This window comes from Dipodomys ordii, unplaced genomic scaffold (genome assembly GCF_000151885.1).
Source record: "Dipodomys ordii isolate 6190 unplaced genomic scaffold, Dord_2.0 Scaffold74, whole genome shotgun sequence".
In the NCBI taxonomy this organism is placed as follows: Eukaryota; Metazoa; Chordata; class Mammalia; order Rodentia; family Heteromyidae; genus Dipodomys; species Dipodomys ordii.
In genome coordinates, this window is record NW_012267290.1 from 1291266 (window position 1) to 1309965 (window position 18700).

Sequence of the window (18700 nt, forward strand, 5' to 3'; positions counted from 1 at the left end):
AACCACCAGAAAACCGGAAGTGGCGCTGTAGCTCAAGTGGTAGAGCGCTCGCCTTGAGCTGAAGAGCTGAGGGACAGCGCCCAGGCCCAGAGTTCAAGTCCCACGACCGACAAAAAAAAGACTTTACCAAGTCTTATTCCCACTGTGGATGGAATGCTGAAAAGCAGGAAAAGGACAAGTGGGGAGGGAATGATCCACATGGGTCCTTCATTGGCAAACATGATGCTCTTCATAAGAAATCACCTTGGGCAACAGAGAAGACAATAAATCTAAAATGCAACCTGAATACTACTGTGTGTTCCAGCATAGTCCCAGTAATGGATGCTCACAGTGGCTTTTAGCCTTCAAGAAAACATGTATCATAGCCTCTGTCTTAAGATACCAGGAAAGTAGTTTATGTAAAGCCTAAAGATGTGAGTAAATTTCTGTTATCTGGATACTTGACAGAGAATAACTTACTCATCTAGAATAATGGTAATGAAATGAACAGTGCAGTAATAGGACAGCATGGATACAGAAGCTTTGTGGAATTCAATATTGTTTATGACTGCCAGGTGCCTGTGGCTCATGCCTGTAATCCTAGCTGCTCAGGAGGCTGAGATCTGAGGACTGCAGTTCAAAGCCAGCCCAGGCAGGAAAGTCCTTGAGACTTATCTCCAGTAAACCACTCAGAAAACCGGAAGTGGTGCAGTGGCTTAAGTGGTAGAGCGATAGCCTTGAGCTGAAGAACTGAGGGACAGCATTTAGGCCCAGAGTTCAAGCCCAATGACCGACCTCTCCCCCCCAAAAAATTGTTTATGGCTTTCTAAGTTGAAGCATATTCTTATTGGTTGCTAGTTGTATATTTATTTGTGCATTTTTATTCATTGAGTAATACCAGAATGTGTACCTGATACTACATATTGCTAAGAAAATTTTCCCTGCATCTGTTATCTCTTAAACGAGTTCTTATTTTTGGGTTCCAGACATAGATTACCTGAATTTAATTGCATATATTCACAGGCAAAAAACTGTCTGACCTGGAACGGGTCACCTCCCTGAAAGTATATAACTGGTTTGCTAACAGACGGAAGGAGATCAAGAGGAGAGCCAATATCGGTAATGTATCAGAGAGGTTGCACTCATGACCAAGTTACCATATCATGGTTAAGGGTGCTTTTAGCTTAAGAGCTTCAGGTCTAAATGAGCCTAACTTTTAAGCCTAACAAGAGTTGCCCTTATGTTTTTCTTCATTTTATTTTTGATAACCTGAAATTAGTATTATTTGCACTACTTGTTTTATAAGAATCATAACACTGTTATTCGATAATATTCTTTGTTCCTAATGTCCCATAATTCAGAATTAGACAGCCCCTGATACTACTGTGGTACATGGGTCGGTCTTGAGAAGAATTGCAATACCACAAGCTTATTTGTTACTGCTGGGCTTTGACTTAGATATTAGAAAACAATTGGTTTATAGAACTGGAACAGCCAGGTGCTGGAGGCTCACACCTGTAATCCTAGCTACTCAAGAAGCTGAGATCTGAGGATCACAGTTCAAAGCTAGCCTGGGCAGGAAAGTCCATGAATACTCTTACTTCCAATTAACCACCAAAAAGCCAGAAGTAGAGATGTGGCTCAGTTGGGAGACCTCCAGCCTTGAATGAAAAAGCCCAAGGAGCAGCATCTAGGCCCTTAGTTTAAGCCCCAGCACCAGCATTAAACAAAAAGATTAAAAAAAACTGTAATGAAAGAGACTTAACAACAAAGAGTCCAGTAAACGTTAGTGAGATAACACTTCATATTTTAATTTTGGATTTAATCATTCCACAACATATCCATATTAGAGTACATCATGTTGTAAACTATAAATTCTGGAGTCCCTAATAGCAGGGACTCCAGAATGGCAAATGTGTGCCTGAGAATCAAAATACCAAGGAACATAGGTTCTTGTTTCCTTACAACCTAATTACCTCAACAGAAAATCTAGGTTTCTGTCAGAATAAGGTAACAGATAATTTAGGGATCTATTTGCTTTTTTCGAAGAAGCAGCAATCCTGGAGAGTCATGGGATAGACGTACAGAGTCCTGGAGGCCATTCCAACAGCGATGACGTTGATGGCAACGACTACTCAGAGCAGGTGAGGGCGGGCAGCTGGGCGGAAGCTCCTAGCTACTGAGCAGGGGGTGGTTTACTGACTCAAGTGCAGGGGTGTGGTTGTGCGGGGCTGGGGAGGGGATGAGCCAGTGTCCTCCACTCTGCTCATGTGTCTAGTTAGACTGTCATGTAATTTTAAAGGAATGTGGTAAGATTCAGTTGTCCTGTTGAATTTGTGAGAAATCGCTATTCACCCACCTGGATTTATTGTCATACAACAGGATACTTGGCAAGTACGCAATGGGGAGGAGGAGGAGGGAAGAAGTTCAGAGGGAGGCAGAGAAGCAGAGAAGGTAGAAGAAGAGAGGAGGATCTGACCCAAACAAGCAAGTTACACCATTCACCACACACACTCAGTGTTTGAGAAGTACTAGGGGCATCTGGGCAGCTGTGACCCGTGCCTAAACATGACCAATGCAGGGCACAATGGAAGGCCCCACCCACTCCAGCCCTGTTGCAGTGGTAACCCTCATGCCCAGAGGAGTGGTTCTTCCAGAGTCTCTGGCACATTGCCACACGCATCCTGTCCTTAATGCAACACCCGCATGTCTTCTCATCTCATCCTGGTTTATTCTTCATTGCTTGGGGGAAAATGTATTTAATTGTAGCCACTGCATGGAATAAATCCAGTAAGGAAGACTGGGAGTTTTGCCTCCACATGTTGACAGAGTTCATTGAAAATTCTTACAGGATTTAAGTTTCACTTCTGCTTGGACAATGCAGAAAATCTATGGTCCCTTTCCTTAGACTCAGAAAGAAAACGCTGCCTCTTTCTTGCTTTCCTTGCTGTGCAGCCAGTTCACAGAGCCCACCGCGTTCTTCCTTCTCCCGACAGCTGCACGTCCTCGCGTGCCAGCCTGAGTGCGGACGCTGCACCGGTACACAGTTCCGTGCAGATCCCTCATCTGTGGCCCTCACAAGGAGACTGCTCAAGTCCACACATCCCCAGGGTTTCCTTTTTTTCCATTACTCCTCCAGATCATAGCCCCACCTTGTACTCCAGAGAATGTTCTGTAAGTCTTTCTAGTTGGGAACATTTTTCAGCCTACAGATGCAGATGGATCATTTCCATCTTTCTTTGCAGATGCCCTGAGGGCAGCGCATCTCTTGCTTTTTCCCCCAGGGGACTTACCCCTTCCAAAGCTCTGTGATAGCCTCCCCTGAGGATGTGACAGGTGAGAAGCACGCCCCCTACTTGTGACTCCATCTTCACTGCCTCACATGCATCTGCAGCCCCCGTCGCCTTCTCAGCTTTATTGTCTAACGTGTGGAGCTTGGAGGGGGGGAGACTTGGCACCGCTCTAAATAGATGCCGGCTCTTCCTTCACACATCTTCCTCTAGCAGGAGCGTGCCACCCCTTTCTCCCCTAGCTTCTTATGTAGCCACACTTTGGCCATAACTAAGAAGTCTTTCTTTTTTCTTACCTGTAAGATGTTGATGCCTGGTCTTACGTTTTATCTTGTTGTTTCAGTTTAGTGGAAAAATACCATGACTTTAATAACTCATGCTCTAATTGTAAACACCCAAATTATTGATTTTATATTAATCACTGAAGGTACAATTACCACCGGCAATCTTCTTGATAGAGTGGGTAAAATTCTCAGAGAAAAGGCATTTTGAGTTTTAATTTCTTCATTAAGTCAGAAAAATGTCAACGGGGAGGCTCTGGACCTATATCCATTCAGTGTCTACTTAAATACAGTTCACCTCTCTCATAAGATGCTCCCAATCAGTTCTTCCACAGATATTCTGTCTCCCCTTGCCCCTGCATGCCTTTCTGTGAGCTAGAGAATTGTGCTGATCCACTAATAACCTGTGTTTCTTACTTCTGCACATCTAGGACGACAGCACGAGCCATAGTGACCACCAAGACCCCATCTCATTAGCTGTGGAGATGGCAGCCGTCAACCATACTATCTTGGCACTGGCCCGCCAAGGAGCCAGCGAAATCAAGACAGAGGCCCTGGATGATGACTGATCAGGGAGGGTTAAACGTGACAAGTTAACTTAGTTTAGACGTAGCACCTTAGCAGACTTTCCTCGGTCCTTAACATGTGTTCTTACAGTATAACTTGCAGTTTCTTGTATGTCAGGTAGCCGTTAGGGTCTTGTTCTGTGAAGATGGCATGGTGCCCTCAGCCTTTGCATATACTCTCTCAGTATTAAAATCCCAGTAATAATAACCAACCAACCAACCAGATGCCCCTCTCCCAGCCCCGAGGCTAGAAAATCTTGCTGCTCCGTCTTAGCATTCTAAGAAAGTGCTTCCAGGTGTTTAGATAACCCTCAGTCCTCAAATATTAGGCTGTGTGTAAAATCTCGGGTACCTTTAGATTCCTGTCACACTGGTCTGTACCCCCTGTTTCTGCCCCAAGACTGACCGGATGCAAGCTGAGGTAGTGGCACAGGATAGACAGACGCCATTTGGGGAGCACTCGCAGAGTGATGGAGCACCAGAACCCCTCAGCATGGAGTCGCTGATTCAGCTGCAATAAGCCGTGCCTCATAGCCACACCGTGGCTAGACTATACTTCTTTGGGTGCTGTGTTAAGAATGTCAGTGGATACTCTAGCTCAGATCTCGGTGGTTGTTAACATGACTGACCCAGACGTTCTTTCCTCTCACAAGCTGTGTGACTTGGTAGATAACAATACTGCCTTCTGCCTTTGGGACCATGATTCAAAACAAAATGAAGAGATTAAGTTATAAAAAAGTAAAAAACAAAAAAAACTAACAAAACCCAGCTTGAGAGCATTGGAAAAAAACAAAAAGTGTGAGCTGAACATGTAATGGATGCTAATACCAGTTCTTAGAAACGCCGTACATTCCATGGCACAGTTAGCAGTGCCTGCCGGGAAAAAGTCCTGGACGGTATCACGGAAGTCGCTCCACCTACTGTCTGTACCCCCTTTCCCTGCTACCAAAAAAAGTCTTTCGAGGATGAAGCTAAGGTCAAAAGTAAGCGGAAGAATAGTCCTTGCACCCAGAGCTGACAGAGACTGTGTAGGGGTTCCTGCTGACTGACGATCGCAGATACAAATGCTCACCAGATTAGGAGCACAAAAGAGCAGGGGACATTGACCACGTATCTTGCGGGTGTGCGGGACACACGGGATGTGATTGCGTGTTGGTCTCTTTCTCTGTCCTTGGAGAGGTGTGAAAAGCTATATTGCTATAGGCAATTTATTCAACAATTGGAAGCCATATTGATAATGGATGTGGTAATATTTGTAACGTTTAATCTACTTTAAGTGGCAGTAACTAATGGAATTTTTTTTCCTTGATCGCATATGTAGCACTTTTGTTACTTTTTAAAGATATTTATATTTGATAAATCTTTTTTTCATTTTGAGAACTCAAAATACCAAACAGTGAACTTGCGTTATAAAGCCACCCTGTGATCACCTTGTCATCTCGTAGCAAAATGATGAACTACTCATGCATCAAAGAAAATTACATCTGCTGGCCTTGTATGAAAATGATCTCCTGGCGACCTGATTAAATGACACACTGTCACTGTGGGTAAGAGGAAACAGCCTTCAGGGTAGCGGCGTAGCGTGCGTCCGAAAGAGGCGCCACAGCTATGCATTTCCTGCCTCATCCATCTCTCCTCCGTCCATCTGATGAGGCCTTGTTTCAAGGGGAGCGTGGGGAGACCGTTGAGCAGGGCTTCTGTCCTTCTGTCCATTACCTGAAACCATTTGTGCAATGGAGAGAACTTGCCACTTCCTCTCCTTGTTTCCTCTCCTCCCTCACCAACTATATTTAAGTTTAAAACTATTTGGGGCTGGGGGTGGGGAGGCTGCTGACCCGCCTCATTTTTTTCCTTTGTTGTTCGTAGACTAGTAGCTTCACATTTTTAGTTGGTCTCACTGCTCTTACGGCACACGGTGACTTGATTACCCCCTTAGCTCTGAATCCTGCTTACGTCAGTGTGGGCAGAGGGTGCCGCCTGCCCTGCACCCGTGACTGTGGACAGATGCAGGCAGGGTCTGGACTCGCTCCTGTTGGTGGATTTGAGAAGGGGGAATTGTCTTCATTTTTCCCAGCTTCCAAGAGTTAAGTGAAATGGAGCAATCTTTTTCTGTATTACTTGAGTCAATAGATTCAAGAGTAGCATTTGTTAATCTCAGGAATGACAACGCTCCCCTCCTTCTCCCCCTACCCATACCCCCTCACATATTCTTTCTTGGCTTTACTTTGTATTTCAATTAGGAACTTGAGTTGTGCTTGTTTCATTTTCTTCTATTAGAACTACTGTATCTTTCTGTTTCAGTGGAGTTTTGTCTATTTACTCTCAGTTGACTCAGAAAGAACAGGAGAGAAAGAAAAAATATATTCTGTGACAAGTCACCTCCATGATTTATTGTAAGGAGATTATTCTAATTGATAGCTTCTTTATGCTGAGATTCCTAGTGTCATTTGTTCTGGCTAGAGTTTTTAAAGGAGCAGTCTCAGACATTTCAAACAGCGCAGTTTCTAAAGAATCTCAGTGAGTGCCACAGAAGAGCTGAAATGCTTGACTGTTGTAAGACCTTTAACGAAGAAAAAAGGCCGAGAGGAGCCTGGGAGTCGGTCAGTGCAGCAGGCAGTGCTGCTTGGCAGATGGCACCATACTGAGCCGGGTTGGTAATGGCAGAAAGCCTCTCACCCACATCCTTCAGACCTCAGCCTTACCGGGAACTTGTACTTTTTCACCCACAATAAGAATTTACTTCTTTGGGGTCAAGATTTAAACCTCCCATTGGTTTTCTCTTTGTCACTAGGTCCAATTCTATGTTGTCCAATACCACGTTAGTTTTTGCCATGGTGCGTGGAATTGCCACATTTGATGTCTTATTCCTTTGGATGGTAAACTTTTTCTTTAAACATTTTCAGGTATAAGGGTGGTGTTAAACAAGAAACTCTAGCCGGCACTGATGGCTTTTGCCTAAAATCCTAGCTACCCGGGAGGCTAAGATCTGAGAAACACAGTTTGAAGCCCCCTGGGCAGGAGAGTGCATGAAATTCGTTTATCTCCAGTTACCCACCAAAAAGCCAGAAAGGGGGGGGGGGGTATGGCTCAAGTAGTAGAGCACTGGCCTTGAGCACAAAAGCTCAGGGACAGTGTCCAGGATCTGAGTTCAAGCCCCAGGACAGGCACACCAAAAAAAGAAAAAAGAAACTAAAATTTTCTTATCACTAAAAGAAGAGCCAAACGCTGCAGAACCCACATTCAGTGCTGCTTGCTTGCTGCCCCTGCTCTCGCTTCTGTGTCTACTTCAGCCCAAACATCAGTCTGAGGCTGTGCCTTCCTAGCCAAGGAGGGGTTTGAAAAGTGCATGGGCGTTCATGGAGTTTGCTACTTGGCAAAGGTGCCTTGGCATCCCAGTGGGTAACCTTTCTGAACCTTTAAGAACATTAATTACATAGGACCTTTTAAAGATGGGCCATCCCTGGAGACTTCTGCTGGTCTGAATATAACCTTACCAACAGAGGGAAGCCAGGGAGGCCAGGGGAGCACAAAGCAGAACACTCTGACCTGAGACCTATGCCCTTTGTACAAGGAGACATTTTGGGCTATTTCTACAGAACTTACCATGTTGAATTACCCTATCAGGGAGAAGAGGGAACCTGGCCCTGGGAGATAGAAAGCCCCTTTCATCTATTACCCCTGCTCAATAGAGATGACTCCTAAAAAATCCTACTTGAGGAAGCAGCCCATTAATACCAAAGTATGTGAATCCAGTGGTTCGTTCCTGGAAGATTTCTGATTCAGCCACATCCCTGTGTGGTCCAAATGTCTGGACAGACTTTTACCTCAAAGGGGAGGACTCATGAAGAACTTAGCGTCATAATCATTTCTGTGTTTTCCTTGGCCTCTGACTGTCTGTCTAGAAGCTCACTTGGGGAGTCCAGTCACAGTCACGGAGCAGAGCAATCGTCTGTCAGGACTGTGCTGTCCCTCTGCCTCTGACAGCTCTAGGTTTCTCTAAGCTGCGCCACTGCAGCCTTGATGCCAGTTGACTGTGCTGAGATTCTGTCTCTCTGGCAGCAGGAAGAGCGGGTGGGTATGGTCCCTCTTTGAATATGAACACTCCATCCCACGATGGCCAGCTCCGTTCCGCACTGGCCAGCCCTAGCGTGTCTGCATCACGGAGGGAATTGTTTCCTTTGCACAGCTGGTAAATGTGAACTTCAAGTTCTTACTGTCTCTGGTCTTAAGAAGGATTTGGTTAGAATTAGGGTTCCCGTGTAACTCATGCCTCCGTTTTAAAACTGCCTTTTGTCTTTTCCTCCCCATGAGTTTTCACAACTCCTTAGGCAATAAGCTTTTTTTTGTGTGTGTGTGTGGCTGATAATCTCATACTCAGCCTGCACTAGAACCATCCCGAGCTCCTCTGCTGTGCGTCCATTTCTTTGTTGGTCTCTGTGGCTCAAAACTTAAGCCAGAATAGTAATAGAGTTTGACATTTTGTTGTGGTTATTCGTAATGTCTTACTACTGTATTTATTGTGGCTGTATCAAGGCCAGCCACATCTGTTTATAGCTTTACTGAGCCAGGTTGATTTGTCAAAATTTCCCAAGTGAAGGTCAGGCACTTGGGCCAGCAGTTCTGCTGGTATCTTTAAGGGGGGATGACTGAGGGGCAGGAAGGTACCACTGGGAGAGGGGTGGGTGTCACATCACATCATTCCTTCCTTCTCTGTGCTCTTCAAATTACGCTACTTACTCAGGATTTGATCATCTGTTGTCCGCCATATTGAATGTGGCAAGTTGAGCTGTCATGCCTGAAAACCTCTTCACTGCTGCTGGCTTTCCGTGGAGTGTAGCTCACGTTGTCTGGGTACCAGTGGTGAGGGAGGAAGGCTCTCCGAGGTGAGCTGTGAAGGGCCAGCTTAGGTTTAGGTATTTCATGGTGACACTGTCAAAGCAGAGGCCTTTTTTTCTTCCTATCACATGGTCTTCTTTACAAACCCTTGGATTCAAGATGCCTCTCACTTGAGAGAGGTTGCCTTATTGCTGTCAGGAGAGCTAACAGACGTACAAAAGGCTGGAGCTGTACCATGCAATAAGTCCGTTTTCTGATTGTGGAAACTCGTCTCCTAGGTAAGCCGTGCTGGGAAAGGCTATGGTGGATGCCCGTATTCATACTGAGAGAGAAGCTCTTTGTAGACAACGTGCCCAGAAATGCAGCTGTTTACGCTGAGAAGCTGCCATCTCTGCTTCAGTATTCTTTCTTAGTGGGGATGAGAAATTGCAGCAAAAAAGGAAGGCGAACAATCTGAAGAGTGCAGCTTCTTGAACTTGAGAGAAGAGGCAGGAGAGAAGAGCGTGAGGAACACCTGTATGGTAGTTGCTTTGAAATGACAAACGTGCATGTCCTATGAGAGTCGCCGAGCTGCTGTGTGTCCGTCTCCACCCCCCTTGCCATCTTTTGGTATTTGAGAACTAAGTCTGGTTGATTGCATTCAAGTGAGCTCCACAAGTCTTTCTGTGTCACTTGTCTCCTCCCCTCCCGGCCCCACGCTCCCTGCCCCACCCCAGGCAGAGGCATGATCGCAATGGGTCTGCCCCATCTGCACGCAGCCTGGCCATTGCCTAGGGTTTCCCCAGGTGTGGCAGCAGTACCGCCTGAGGCCTGTGGTGGAGCCGTCTGCACCTAGCACTGGGCAGCTCAGCACGCTGGACAAATCCGGGGTGGCAGGCGCCCCTGGCTGCATGTTCCCCCCTCTCTTTTAAATAAGACTGGCTCCACACAGCCATAATTAACTCACAAATTCCTGCTGGTGTGCTATGATCAGATGGAGGTTTGGCTGAATCTTTTCCAATTGTAACCATGGTAATTGAGGGGGGTGGCATAGGATGAATATATAAAAATATAACGGCAATTGTTCTGAATGACTGAGTGTCCTCCTGACATGTAATTAGCTGTGTTAGCAGGATGTAGAGTGGCATGGTCATAATTAAGAGGATTTCTGTCCTTTATGTGATTGAAAATAGCAGAGCTCCCATCCCTTGTTCTCTTTTAGCACTAATGCTCCCAAGAACATTTGGAACAGGGATTCGGTAAACTAAAATAATGACATAGTATTCATGTCCTCGCAGAGGGGAAGAAAGGATTTGGAGCCGTTTCAGCTCTGAAACGGAAGGCTCTGATGAGTGCCCAGTGTCTGACTTCGAAGTTCTCTGAAACCTTCTCCATCCAGTGCCACCCTGCTCCGCCTTGGGCGGAGACCACAGCGAGACCCCCCGGCCAAGATGGCTCCCCACCCCTACCCCCCTTGCTCACCGCCAGATGCCCTGCCGGCCCTGCCCGCTCCCCTGAGGCCTCAGGGGTTTCCTTTCTGTTCTCGATACTTCCGTGGCCATCATTGTCACAAAGGGTCAGCCAATGGGAAGGTTACGACGACTTGAATAGAGTTCCCGTCTCAGCAGACAACGGGATGGGGATACGCATCAGCCGGTGTCGCTCAGGAGCGAATGGCGTGTGGCACCTGGCATATTCCAGAGTCACCAGGGCAGAGGGACAAATGTGAGGTGCTCAGTTTCCCGCATCACTCTAGCAGCCAGCGCCTGCTCGTGCCGTTCTGTACCAGTTCTAGTGTCCTGCTCCTGCGGCATGTGCTCTGTCTCCTCCCTCCCGCCCTTCTCAAGCACGGGTGCCGCCGGCCCTGTGTGCTCTTGACACGCTCTGTGGGCCCCTGGGCTGCCCATGGCCTGCAGGAGCGCCATCTAGAGGAATGCAGAAACGGCAGCAGGCGCAGTCACGTGGTCTTTCAAGCAGCTTCCTGCACCCCAGTCCACAGCCCTGACCTCTTACAGGATGCACACTCCCGGACCGGTGAGTAGCTACGAAAGAAACTGTTGGTTGCCCTTGTAGAGGTCTTTTCCCCGCCATTTTGAGACTGAAGTGCTAGCTGCCGTTGGAGTTTGTGAGCATGCTGTTCTTGTCTCCATCAGGCATCCTCCCTCTCCCCCCCACACACCCACAGCACTTAGAAAAAGGGTTTTAATCCTTGAGATTCCTTCATCTTCATTTCTGTACCTCCCCGATACCTGGAATGAGATGTGCGGCTGTTGTGCTAGTGGAGGAAGAGGGGGTACACGATGCTTCCTTCACCGCTTCTCTTCCCCCAGCCTCTCGTGCACACACTACACACTGAGACTGTTTTTCTTGGGATCTGTCCGTTTTTATGATTTGCTGGGTTTATAACAGATGGTAGGACATCCCTTGTCTTCTTCCCTTAGCTGCGGAAAGGTAACTCTCTAACAAAATATACAATCTGCCTTAAGAGGAGAGATTGAGAGCTGACTAGCTGAGCTAATTTTGTGATTTGTGAGATGAGCACTATGCAGCTAGCTGAACACGCCGATCATCTGCTTATAGGCAAAGGAAACAGCACTGCAGTCAGAGCCTTCCCATGCAATCTGCTGTCTTAAGGACCGAAGTACCAGATGTGCTGGCCCAAGGGTGGGGCTGCTGGCGGAGAGCTGGGGAGACAGCCCTCTCCAGATGTTCCCAGAGGCTACTCTGATTCACAACGCCCTACCCCAGCTGTCCCCACAGCCGGCTTACCAAAATCAGTGAAAAGGCAGTGATTTTAGAATAACACACCAGAAGTAAATCGTGTATATAAGAAGATGCCGTCTCAATCATAATGTACCAAGTGACAAGGGTGCGCTGATGTCAGGGCTGCCTCCTCCGTCCTCAGAGCCCCGGATGCCCCCTGGACAACGCCAGGCGGCCACTGATGCTGGCTTCTGGCTTGTTTCCTGTTCTCGGGGGTCTCAGTGCAGCTGGCGGGCGGCCCACTGCCACCTCCAGGCTGAAACCCCTCTGCTGACTAGTCTTCCCCCCTGGGTGGTAATGGGCACTAAGGACAGTTGTTGGTGTGTCAGAGGGCGGAGACCCATGTGGCCCTTGCTTGTCAGAGTGGGAGGGGCGCAGCCGGGGTGGGGAAGTGTGCCGCGGTGGCCCGGATGGAGCAGCTCCCTGCCCGGCCCTTGGAGCCCTCGCTGAGCTCCCGTTACTCCTGGTCTTCTGTGCTCGTCCTCTGACATGTGTGTACCCATCTTTTCCACACACACCGCTGTCTCCTCTGCCCGCCACAGCAGGCCAGGTACGAGCACCAGGGCCGGACCCGGTTCGCGTCCGCATCCGGGGCTTCCCTGGCCCTCAGCAGCCGCATGGATACGCGGCCATTTAGCGCTGGCCGGCGTCTGCGGTCGCGGCTGCGCTGGTCCCTCCGCGGGGACGATCCGACTGAGGTGCTGGGCTTGCCGGCCTCTTTTCTAGGTCTTTCGCCGAAAACCATGAGCGGTTCTTCAAGGCTTAGTTCCGTCACCTCACGGGCAATTTGAGGCCCAGAGCAGCCCGCCTGGCGTGACGTCCCGGGCGGGCCGGTGCCGGCGGCGGCCCCGCGGTTTCTAGCCCCGTTCCATCCTCCTGAAGACCACCCTGGTTTGGATGGGAAGGGCTGTGCGTGCCTTCCTCTGGTTTTGGTGCTGATCGGGTGGTGGGCGAGGCGCGGTGGCCGCTGGAGCCGGGATTTGAGTGTGCGCGCGCCCAGGCCTGTGTGTGGCTCGCTGGCGCCCAGAGCCGGGTAAAAAATCCAGGGCCGTGCCTCCCACCTCCCCGTTCACGAAGCTGTTACGAAGGGACGCGGGCGGGGCGGCCCGGAGCAGCTGCCCTCGGGGCGCTGGCCAGGCCTGCCGGGGTGGTGGGCGCGCGCATGAGCGGTCGGGAGAGCGCTGAGCCCAGTGCGGCTGCTCCTGGAACAGAATCATGACTGCCTCGAGGCTCAGGTTGATGGCCCTGGAGTGGGTGGCCCCGTTCGTCGTGTCTTAGAATGGGTCGGGACGGCGTGGGCGGGGCTGTGTGTCCAGCATCGGCCATTCTGGCAAAGGGTCTCCACTGCCCTGGCTTCGTCTCGCTTCCCTCCCACCTTGGACAGTGCCCTGCGGCGTCCCGCGGGCCGTCCCCTGCCCGAGCCGCAGAGCAGCCGCAGGCTAGGCCGCTGTCCCTCCCGAGCACGCTCGGCCTCGCTCGCCGCCTCCCCTGGCGGAGCCCACAGCCTTCTCCCACTCCCTGGGCTCACCTCCCCGCCCGCGTGGTCGTGTGGGGATGCAGTACCTTGCCAGGATAAATTCTTCTTTATGTTTAAGTGCCTAAGCAAGTTACAGACCTCTGGAGCCGGCCGGGGGCTGTGCCCGTCCCTCCCGCCCCGCGCCCGCGGCCAGGCCGGCCTGGTCGCTTCCCCACGTTGCTTTTGTTGCTGTGGTGCTGATCCCGGTGCGTAGGGCATTTGCATCTGCTTCGGCTGAGCGGGGGCCGGGCGGGCACGCGGGCCGCGGCGCGGGATTCCGCCTCTGCCAGCTCGCGGACAGTGCGCCCCGATCCACCAGAACGACGCGTGGCCTAGTCGCAGTGGAGGAACCCGCAGGCTCATCCAACCCCGAGCTGGTACCCCACTCTACTCGTCCTAGGTTGTAGGGGCCACGTTGGTAGGATGTGAGCAAACCCAGCATGCATCTTTGAAGACGAGCGTGAGGCACTTGCTTTTAGCAGCATGTCTGACCTGGAGACGTGACGTCCGTGCGGAGGCCGCATCCGCGAGCGGCACGCAGACGGCTTGTGGGTGCAGTTACAGGTTTTGCAGAATGGAACAATCCATACCCAGGCACTTTATTTTAGTAACCCAGCATTTTGTTCAGACAATGTCATGATCCATACACCGCATTCACCTGACACGTGGGCAGGCGCGCCAGTGGCATTCTGCCCCGGAGAGGAGGGCGGCGTTGCGGGCGGGCGGGTGGCGGTGAGGGGCTGTGCGGATGGAGCGCGGGGCAGCCTGGCCCCGGCCCGCAGGGCAGAGGCCGCCCGAGGGCCCGATTCCTCTTCCCTTAGCCGGACTCGAGCTGTCCGTCACGCGTGGGGCGGTGAGGGGGGATGTCCGTGGTTGGGCGGTGTGCAGCGTGCTCTCGCGCGGGTTGTGGGCTGGAGAAGAGGCCAGCGGAGCGCGAGCCGGCTCTGCCCCCGTGCCTCGGGGCTGGCTGCCCGTCCCTCGCGGCTGCCCGGGGGGGGGCGGGGGCTGCCTGCCTCCCTGCCTTGGCTTGTTGTGTGTCTCACTCAGTCTTCGTGTTTCCCTCCGGCGTCTCCCCTGGTTCCTGTCCCCATCTTGTGCACCATGTGTCCCTGAGGGCGAGTCACACCTGTGTCTGAGTCTGCTGTACGGTGTTCAGTCTACCTCAAGGGGTCACCATGGTGAGCTGTCCGCGTGGAATCCTCCCTCACGCCACACACTGGAATGTATATCGCCCGCCCCCAGCCTCCCGCCCCGCCCCTCCTGCAATCACCACAGACTCCTAGTGCAAATTGGATGCTGCTTTAAATGTGAAAACAATTGTTCAAAAGCTATAAAACCTGAATGAAAGCTAAAGCTGAATTTATAAGCCTTGTTGCATATGAGCCAAAAGTGCAAAAAGCTCTATATAATGAACTAACCTGCCACTCATATAAATATAAATATATATAAATATATTAAATCAGACTGTTCTACAGAATTGTGTATTTGTATTTTTGTGTACGTACAATTTTCTGCTAAGCAGAAGGAGGATGTAGTATAGGCTGCTGTGAGAACAGATTTGGTTGAACCCTGTTTCTTCGTTCCTTATTTTTGTTAGAGCATCCGATGCCGTCTTTGTCTTCTGTGTGCGACACTGTCTGCAAAGCCGCAGTATCCTCTTCCTCAGGGCCGGTCCACAAGAGAAGCACGTCAGGGGCGCAGCCAGCCATCTTGGCCATGGACAGGGCCGGGCTCGGGGTGACCCTATAGTGGCCCCTGACGCCACCCCAGCTCCTGAATGGCACCAAGGGCGGAAAGTGGCTTATACACTTGAGGCCGGGCGTGGCACTCTGGGAAGCAAAAGCCCTTCTAGAAATTACTGACACTGATTCGGTCCCTTCCATAGACGCTCCTCTAGGCCCCTGGGGTGTGACCCCGGAAGCCTCGCGGCCAGGGCGCCCAGGGTCCTGCCTGCCACAGCCCCCTGGCGCAGTGGCCATCCCTGAGCGGGCGCCTCCCGGTACCACACTTGCCCTCTCCGAGCCTCTGCCGCTTCGTCACCAGACCTCAGCCCTCCAGCCCCTCCCCTGGAGCATCTCAGAACCCACTCCGCTGGTGCTAAACACGAGGGGCTCATGTGGCTGCCAGTAACCAAGAGACCAGAGGCCGGGCCAAGACCAGCTCCAGGTTCCCACCCTCCTCCCCCCCCACCCTCGGGACCCGCCCTAGGGAGACCGATACTGCGCCTTCACTGTAGGACTCAGATTATAACGATGTGTAATGACTGTAGCAAGAGGCCCTTGCTTCTGGATGTAAATGGCCAAGGAAGCAAGTGCTCTGTTGTATAAATTAACCTAGTTTCAATGAGTCCAGTATCATTGCATCTCCTACTCTGGATTAGTGCCTTTTGGACAGTAGACTGTTCTGTAATTAAAATGTAGTATACTGCTTTTTTGTACAGTTTTGTTTTAATAAAACTTTTTTTTAATTTGTGTTTATTTTAGTATTGTACCTATTAGAGAATAAAATGTATAACTGAAGAAGGCTGCGGGTTTCATTTGGCAAGTGCCTGGCACTCCGTGCGCGCTGTTCTAAACACCAGTTCCCTTCTGCTTCCTGTTACCTTGTTAAGAACCAGCAGGCAGCGTGCGAGGTGGGAGGCGGGACGCTGAGGCAGGTGGGCAGGCGGGTGCTGTACTGAGCTCCTGCTTTGCCTCTGTTTCTCGGGATTGGGGAGGCTGGGAGTCACATGAAATAGGTCGCAGCACTAAGCACCGCTTGGCTAAGCCCATTTCCCTAGAGCAGGCGGAGCCCCCGGCCTGCCACGTGACAGGCCTCACGGAGACCCTAAGCCACCCCTGCTCCCAGGCTGCCACCAGGGGCTTTCCCCACTCCAGGCCACACCCTCAGCCCCTCTAGCGCTACGGAGCAGCTTCCTGAGACCAGCTTGCACAGCTAGACCCATCAAAGCTGGAGCTGTGCTCTGGTTTTGCTTGCATGGAACTGATGGGGCTGGAGGACGCATGCCCAGCTTCCCTCCCCGCCACGGGCCTTCCCTCCCCACCACGGGAGCCACGGGCCTTCCCTCCCCAGGGCCACGGGCCTTCCCTCCCCAGGGAAACCCCTGGGTTTGTTTTTTTTTTTACACAATGGGGGGTGGGAACTTTTTAAAGCTGCCCAAACCTGACGGCAGCAGTGGATGCTGGCAGCATAAATGAGATGGGGGCGGAAGAGATGTGTCCATCTGCTCCTGAGTCCCACAGCCTGAGGCCTTCAGCCGCGCAGTGCACGGGCCTGTCCCCTGGCTGCCCCTCCTCCTCAGCCCTGGCCCTGTGCGGTGCCACCTGCTCTCCAGGGTCCCCTGCCACCAAGCCCAGCAGGACGTGTTGCCTCCATTGAACGAATTAGCTGCTCACAGCTAGACCCAAGACAGGTGACTAAGTGAATACACTTGACATCCACAGAGCGCACTCTGGGGTCTAAGCAACTGGGGGGAAAAAAACCTCGGATGTAGACATCTCATTGAGTTGCAAGAAAGCAGCTGCTTAAAAGTAGGATTTATCCTCAGAGCTGCATCAGTTCCGCCAGATTCCTGCCTCTTCAGCGCCAGAGCGGCTCCCAGCTGTCACGCGTCCTCCGTCCTTGGTGGCGCCTATCTCAGAACAAGTCTGCACAAAACCAGGCTGGCTCAGGCGGCCAGGCTCCCCCCACCCTGCCCCACGGCCCCAGGTGGGCTCCTTCACCCCGGCCCGGGCCTGGGCGGAGCAGACTCCACCACACAGGAAAGGAGGCGCGGGCCTCCGGGCACGGGCGCAACAACACCAGCACCAGGCCCCACAGCCCCCGGCACTCCCAGGCCCGTGCCAGCCGCGGCCAGAATCCTCTTCCCTTCCCCCGTCCTGACCTACATGCGGGTGAAGCGGGTGAAGCCGCCCTCGGTGGGTGAGCGCCCTTCCCATGGGCAGGGGCTCTCCTGGGTTTGTGCCAGTTCCTGGCTTCTTCCAGGGCTCACCGAGCAGGGGCCGGGTGCCTTGAGCCCGTGGCCTGGGGCCGGGCCTGCCGTCAGTCTGCACCCAGTCTGTACCGGGAAAAGCCCCGGCCATCAAGGAGAACCAAGGCCGGGCGCGGGCAGCACAGCCCTGTGCGGGGCGGCGGCGGGAAAGGTGACAGCGGACCCCAGCCAGAGCCCGTCCGCTTTATTTGGAAGCTGTGGTCACTTGGTGAGAGGCACGTACGGTACAGAACGACAGTGGCTGAGCTCAGCACAGCATACAGACGATCCAAGTCTTTACAGTTCATGACAGTCTTTGGGTGTTTTTAAACGCCATTTGATAATCCTGGAACCAAAGCACTTGTCTGGGAAGTTCTCCTTCACACAGTCCGCTCCGAGCAGCTGTCCCGCGGCTCCCGACACCGGGCTCCGTGCGCGCCGCGGGACGCCTGGGATGGACGGGGAGACGGGGCCGGCCAGGCGGCCCGGTGCAGCCGCAGCGCCTCTCAGTCGCCTCTCAGTCCGCACCCAGCACCGGGCGAGCTGGTCCGGGGCAGGCCCACGGCAGTCACCGGCCCCTCAGCCCTCCTGCGCGCTCTGGTCGCGCCTGGGCGCCTGCAATCAATCGCCACTGCAGCCACCCTCTGCCCTCCCCGACCTCTGGGTGACCACTTTGGACGCGGTCACAGGTTAGTGTCCGTCTACGCGCACCGGAGAGCGGCAGGAACGACGCCGGGCCGAGGGCAAGGTGTCCCCGCGGAGGCCGGGCCGGCCGCGCGCCCCTGAGAACCAGGGTCAGCCCCCGGAACTAGCGGGACAAGCTCCCCACTCCCGCCATCCCCCCGACCCACAGCCACGCTGGGCCACGGGACGTGGGAGGGGGGCGGCGGGGGGGAACAGAGGGAGGCCGGCTGGGGCGCCCGCATCCCGCACCTCAGCCCCAGGCCACGGGACAGCTGCGCGGCCCACGCGTGTGCCCGGGCATCCTGGGCTCCGGAGCTCCGGGTGCGCAGGGCTAGGGGACCCCAGAGGCCAGGCATGGAGGGTGAGGGCTGGATACGGGAGAGGATGGTCCCCGAACCCGCCAGACGGAGAGGAGCCGGGCCAGGCGAGCCTGAGCGGAGCGGGCGGCCCCCGCGTGGCAGCCGGGTTACCGGCCGAGCGCCTCGGGCCTGCAGCACCCCCCCCCCCACACACACACAGCATGCGGCCTCGCCGCCCTCGGGGCCCGGGCCTCCTGCTGGAAAACCTCGGCGCTGGGCCGCCATGCCGCGATGCCCATCCGGAGCTTCGGTGCGTGGGGTGGGGAGGGGAGCGAGGCAGAAGCGAGCCCCGGCTCGGCGACACACGCTCCCAGTCGCCAAAACTCGGGGGAGATGAGAACCGAGCCCGGCCTCCCTGGCCACCCCGGGACCTCCCTGCGGCCCTGGGACGGGAGGCGCGGGGTCCCCCGGCCGAGGCCACACCTGCAGGGGCCGTGGGCACGGAGCCCCTGCCAGGAAGAGCACCGCGGCTACCAC

At 53.0% G+C, this 18700-nt stretch overlaps 1 protein-coding gene across 8 annotated transcripts in view; it reads left to right on the top strand.

Moving 5' to 3' along the window:
- The window catches only part of Hmbox1 (homeobox containing 1), an 89499-nt gene extending 83134 nt beyond the window's left edge, over positions 1-6365 (top strand). The window contains exons 8-11 of one of the 8 annotated variants that reach the window (XM_013024271.1): positions 1003-1098; positions 2029-2123; positions 2362-2433; positions 3982-6365. In XM_013024271.1, the coding sequence (XP_012879725.1) occupies positions 1003-1098; positions 2029-2123; positions 2362-2433; positions 3982-4119 (401 nt within the window). In that variant the 3' untranslated portion in view covers positions 4120-6365. The other 7 variants (XM_013024272.1, XM_013024273.1, XM_013024274.1 and 4 more) reach the window with 7 other exon arrangements.
- Positions 6366-18700: the final 12335 nt, after the last annotated feature.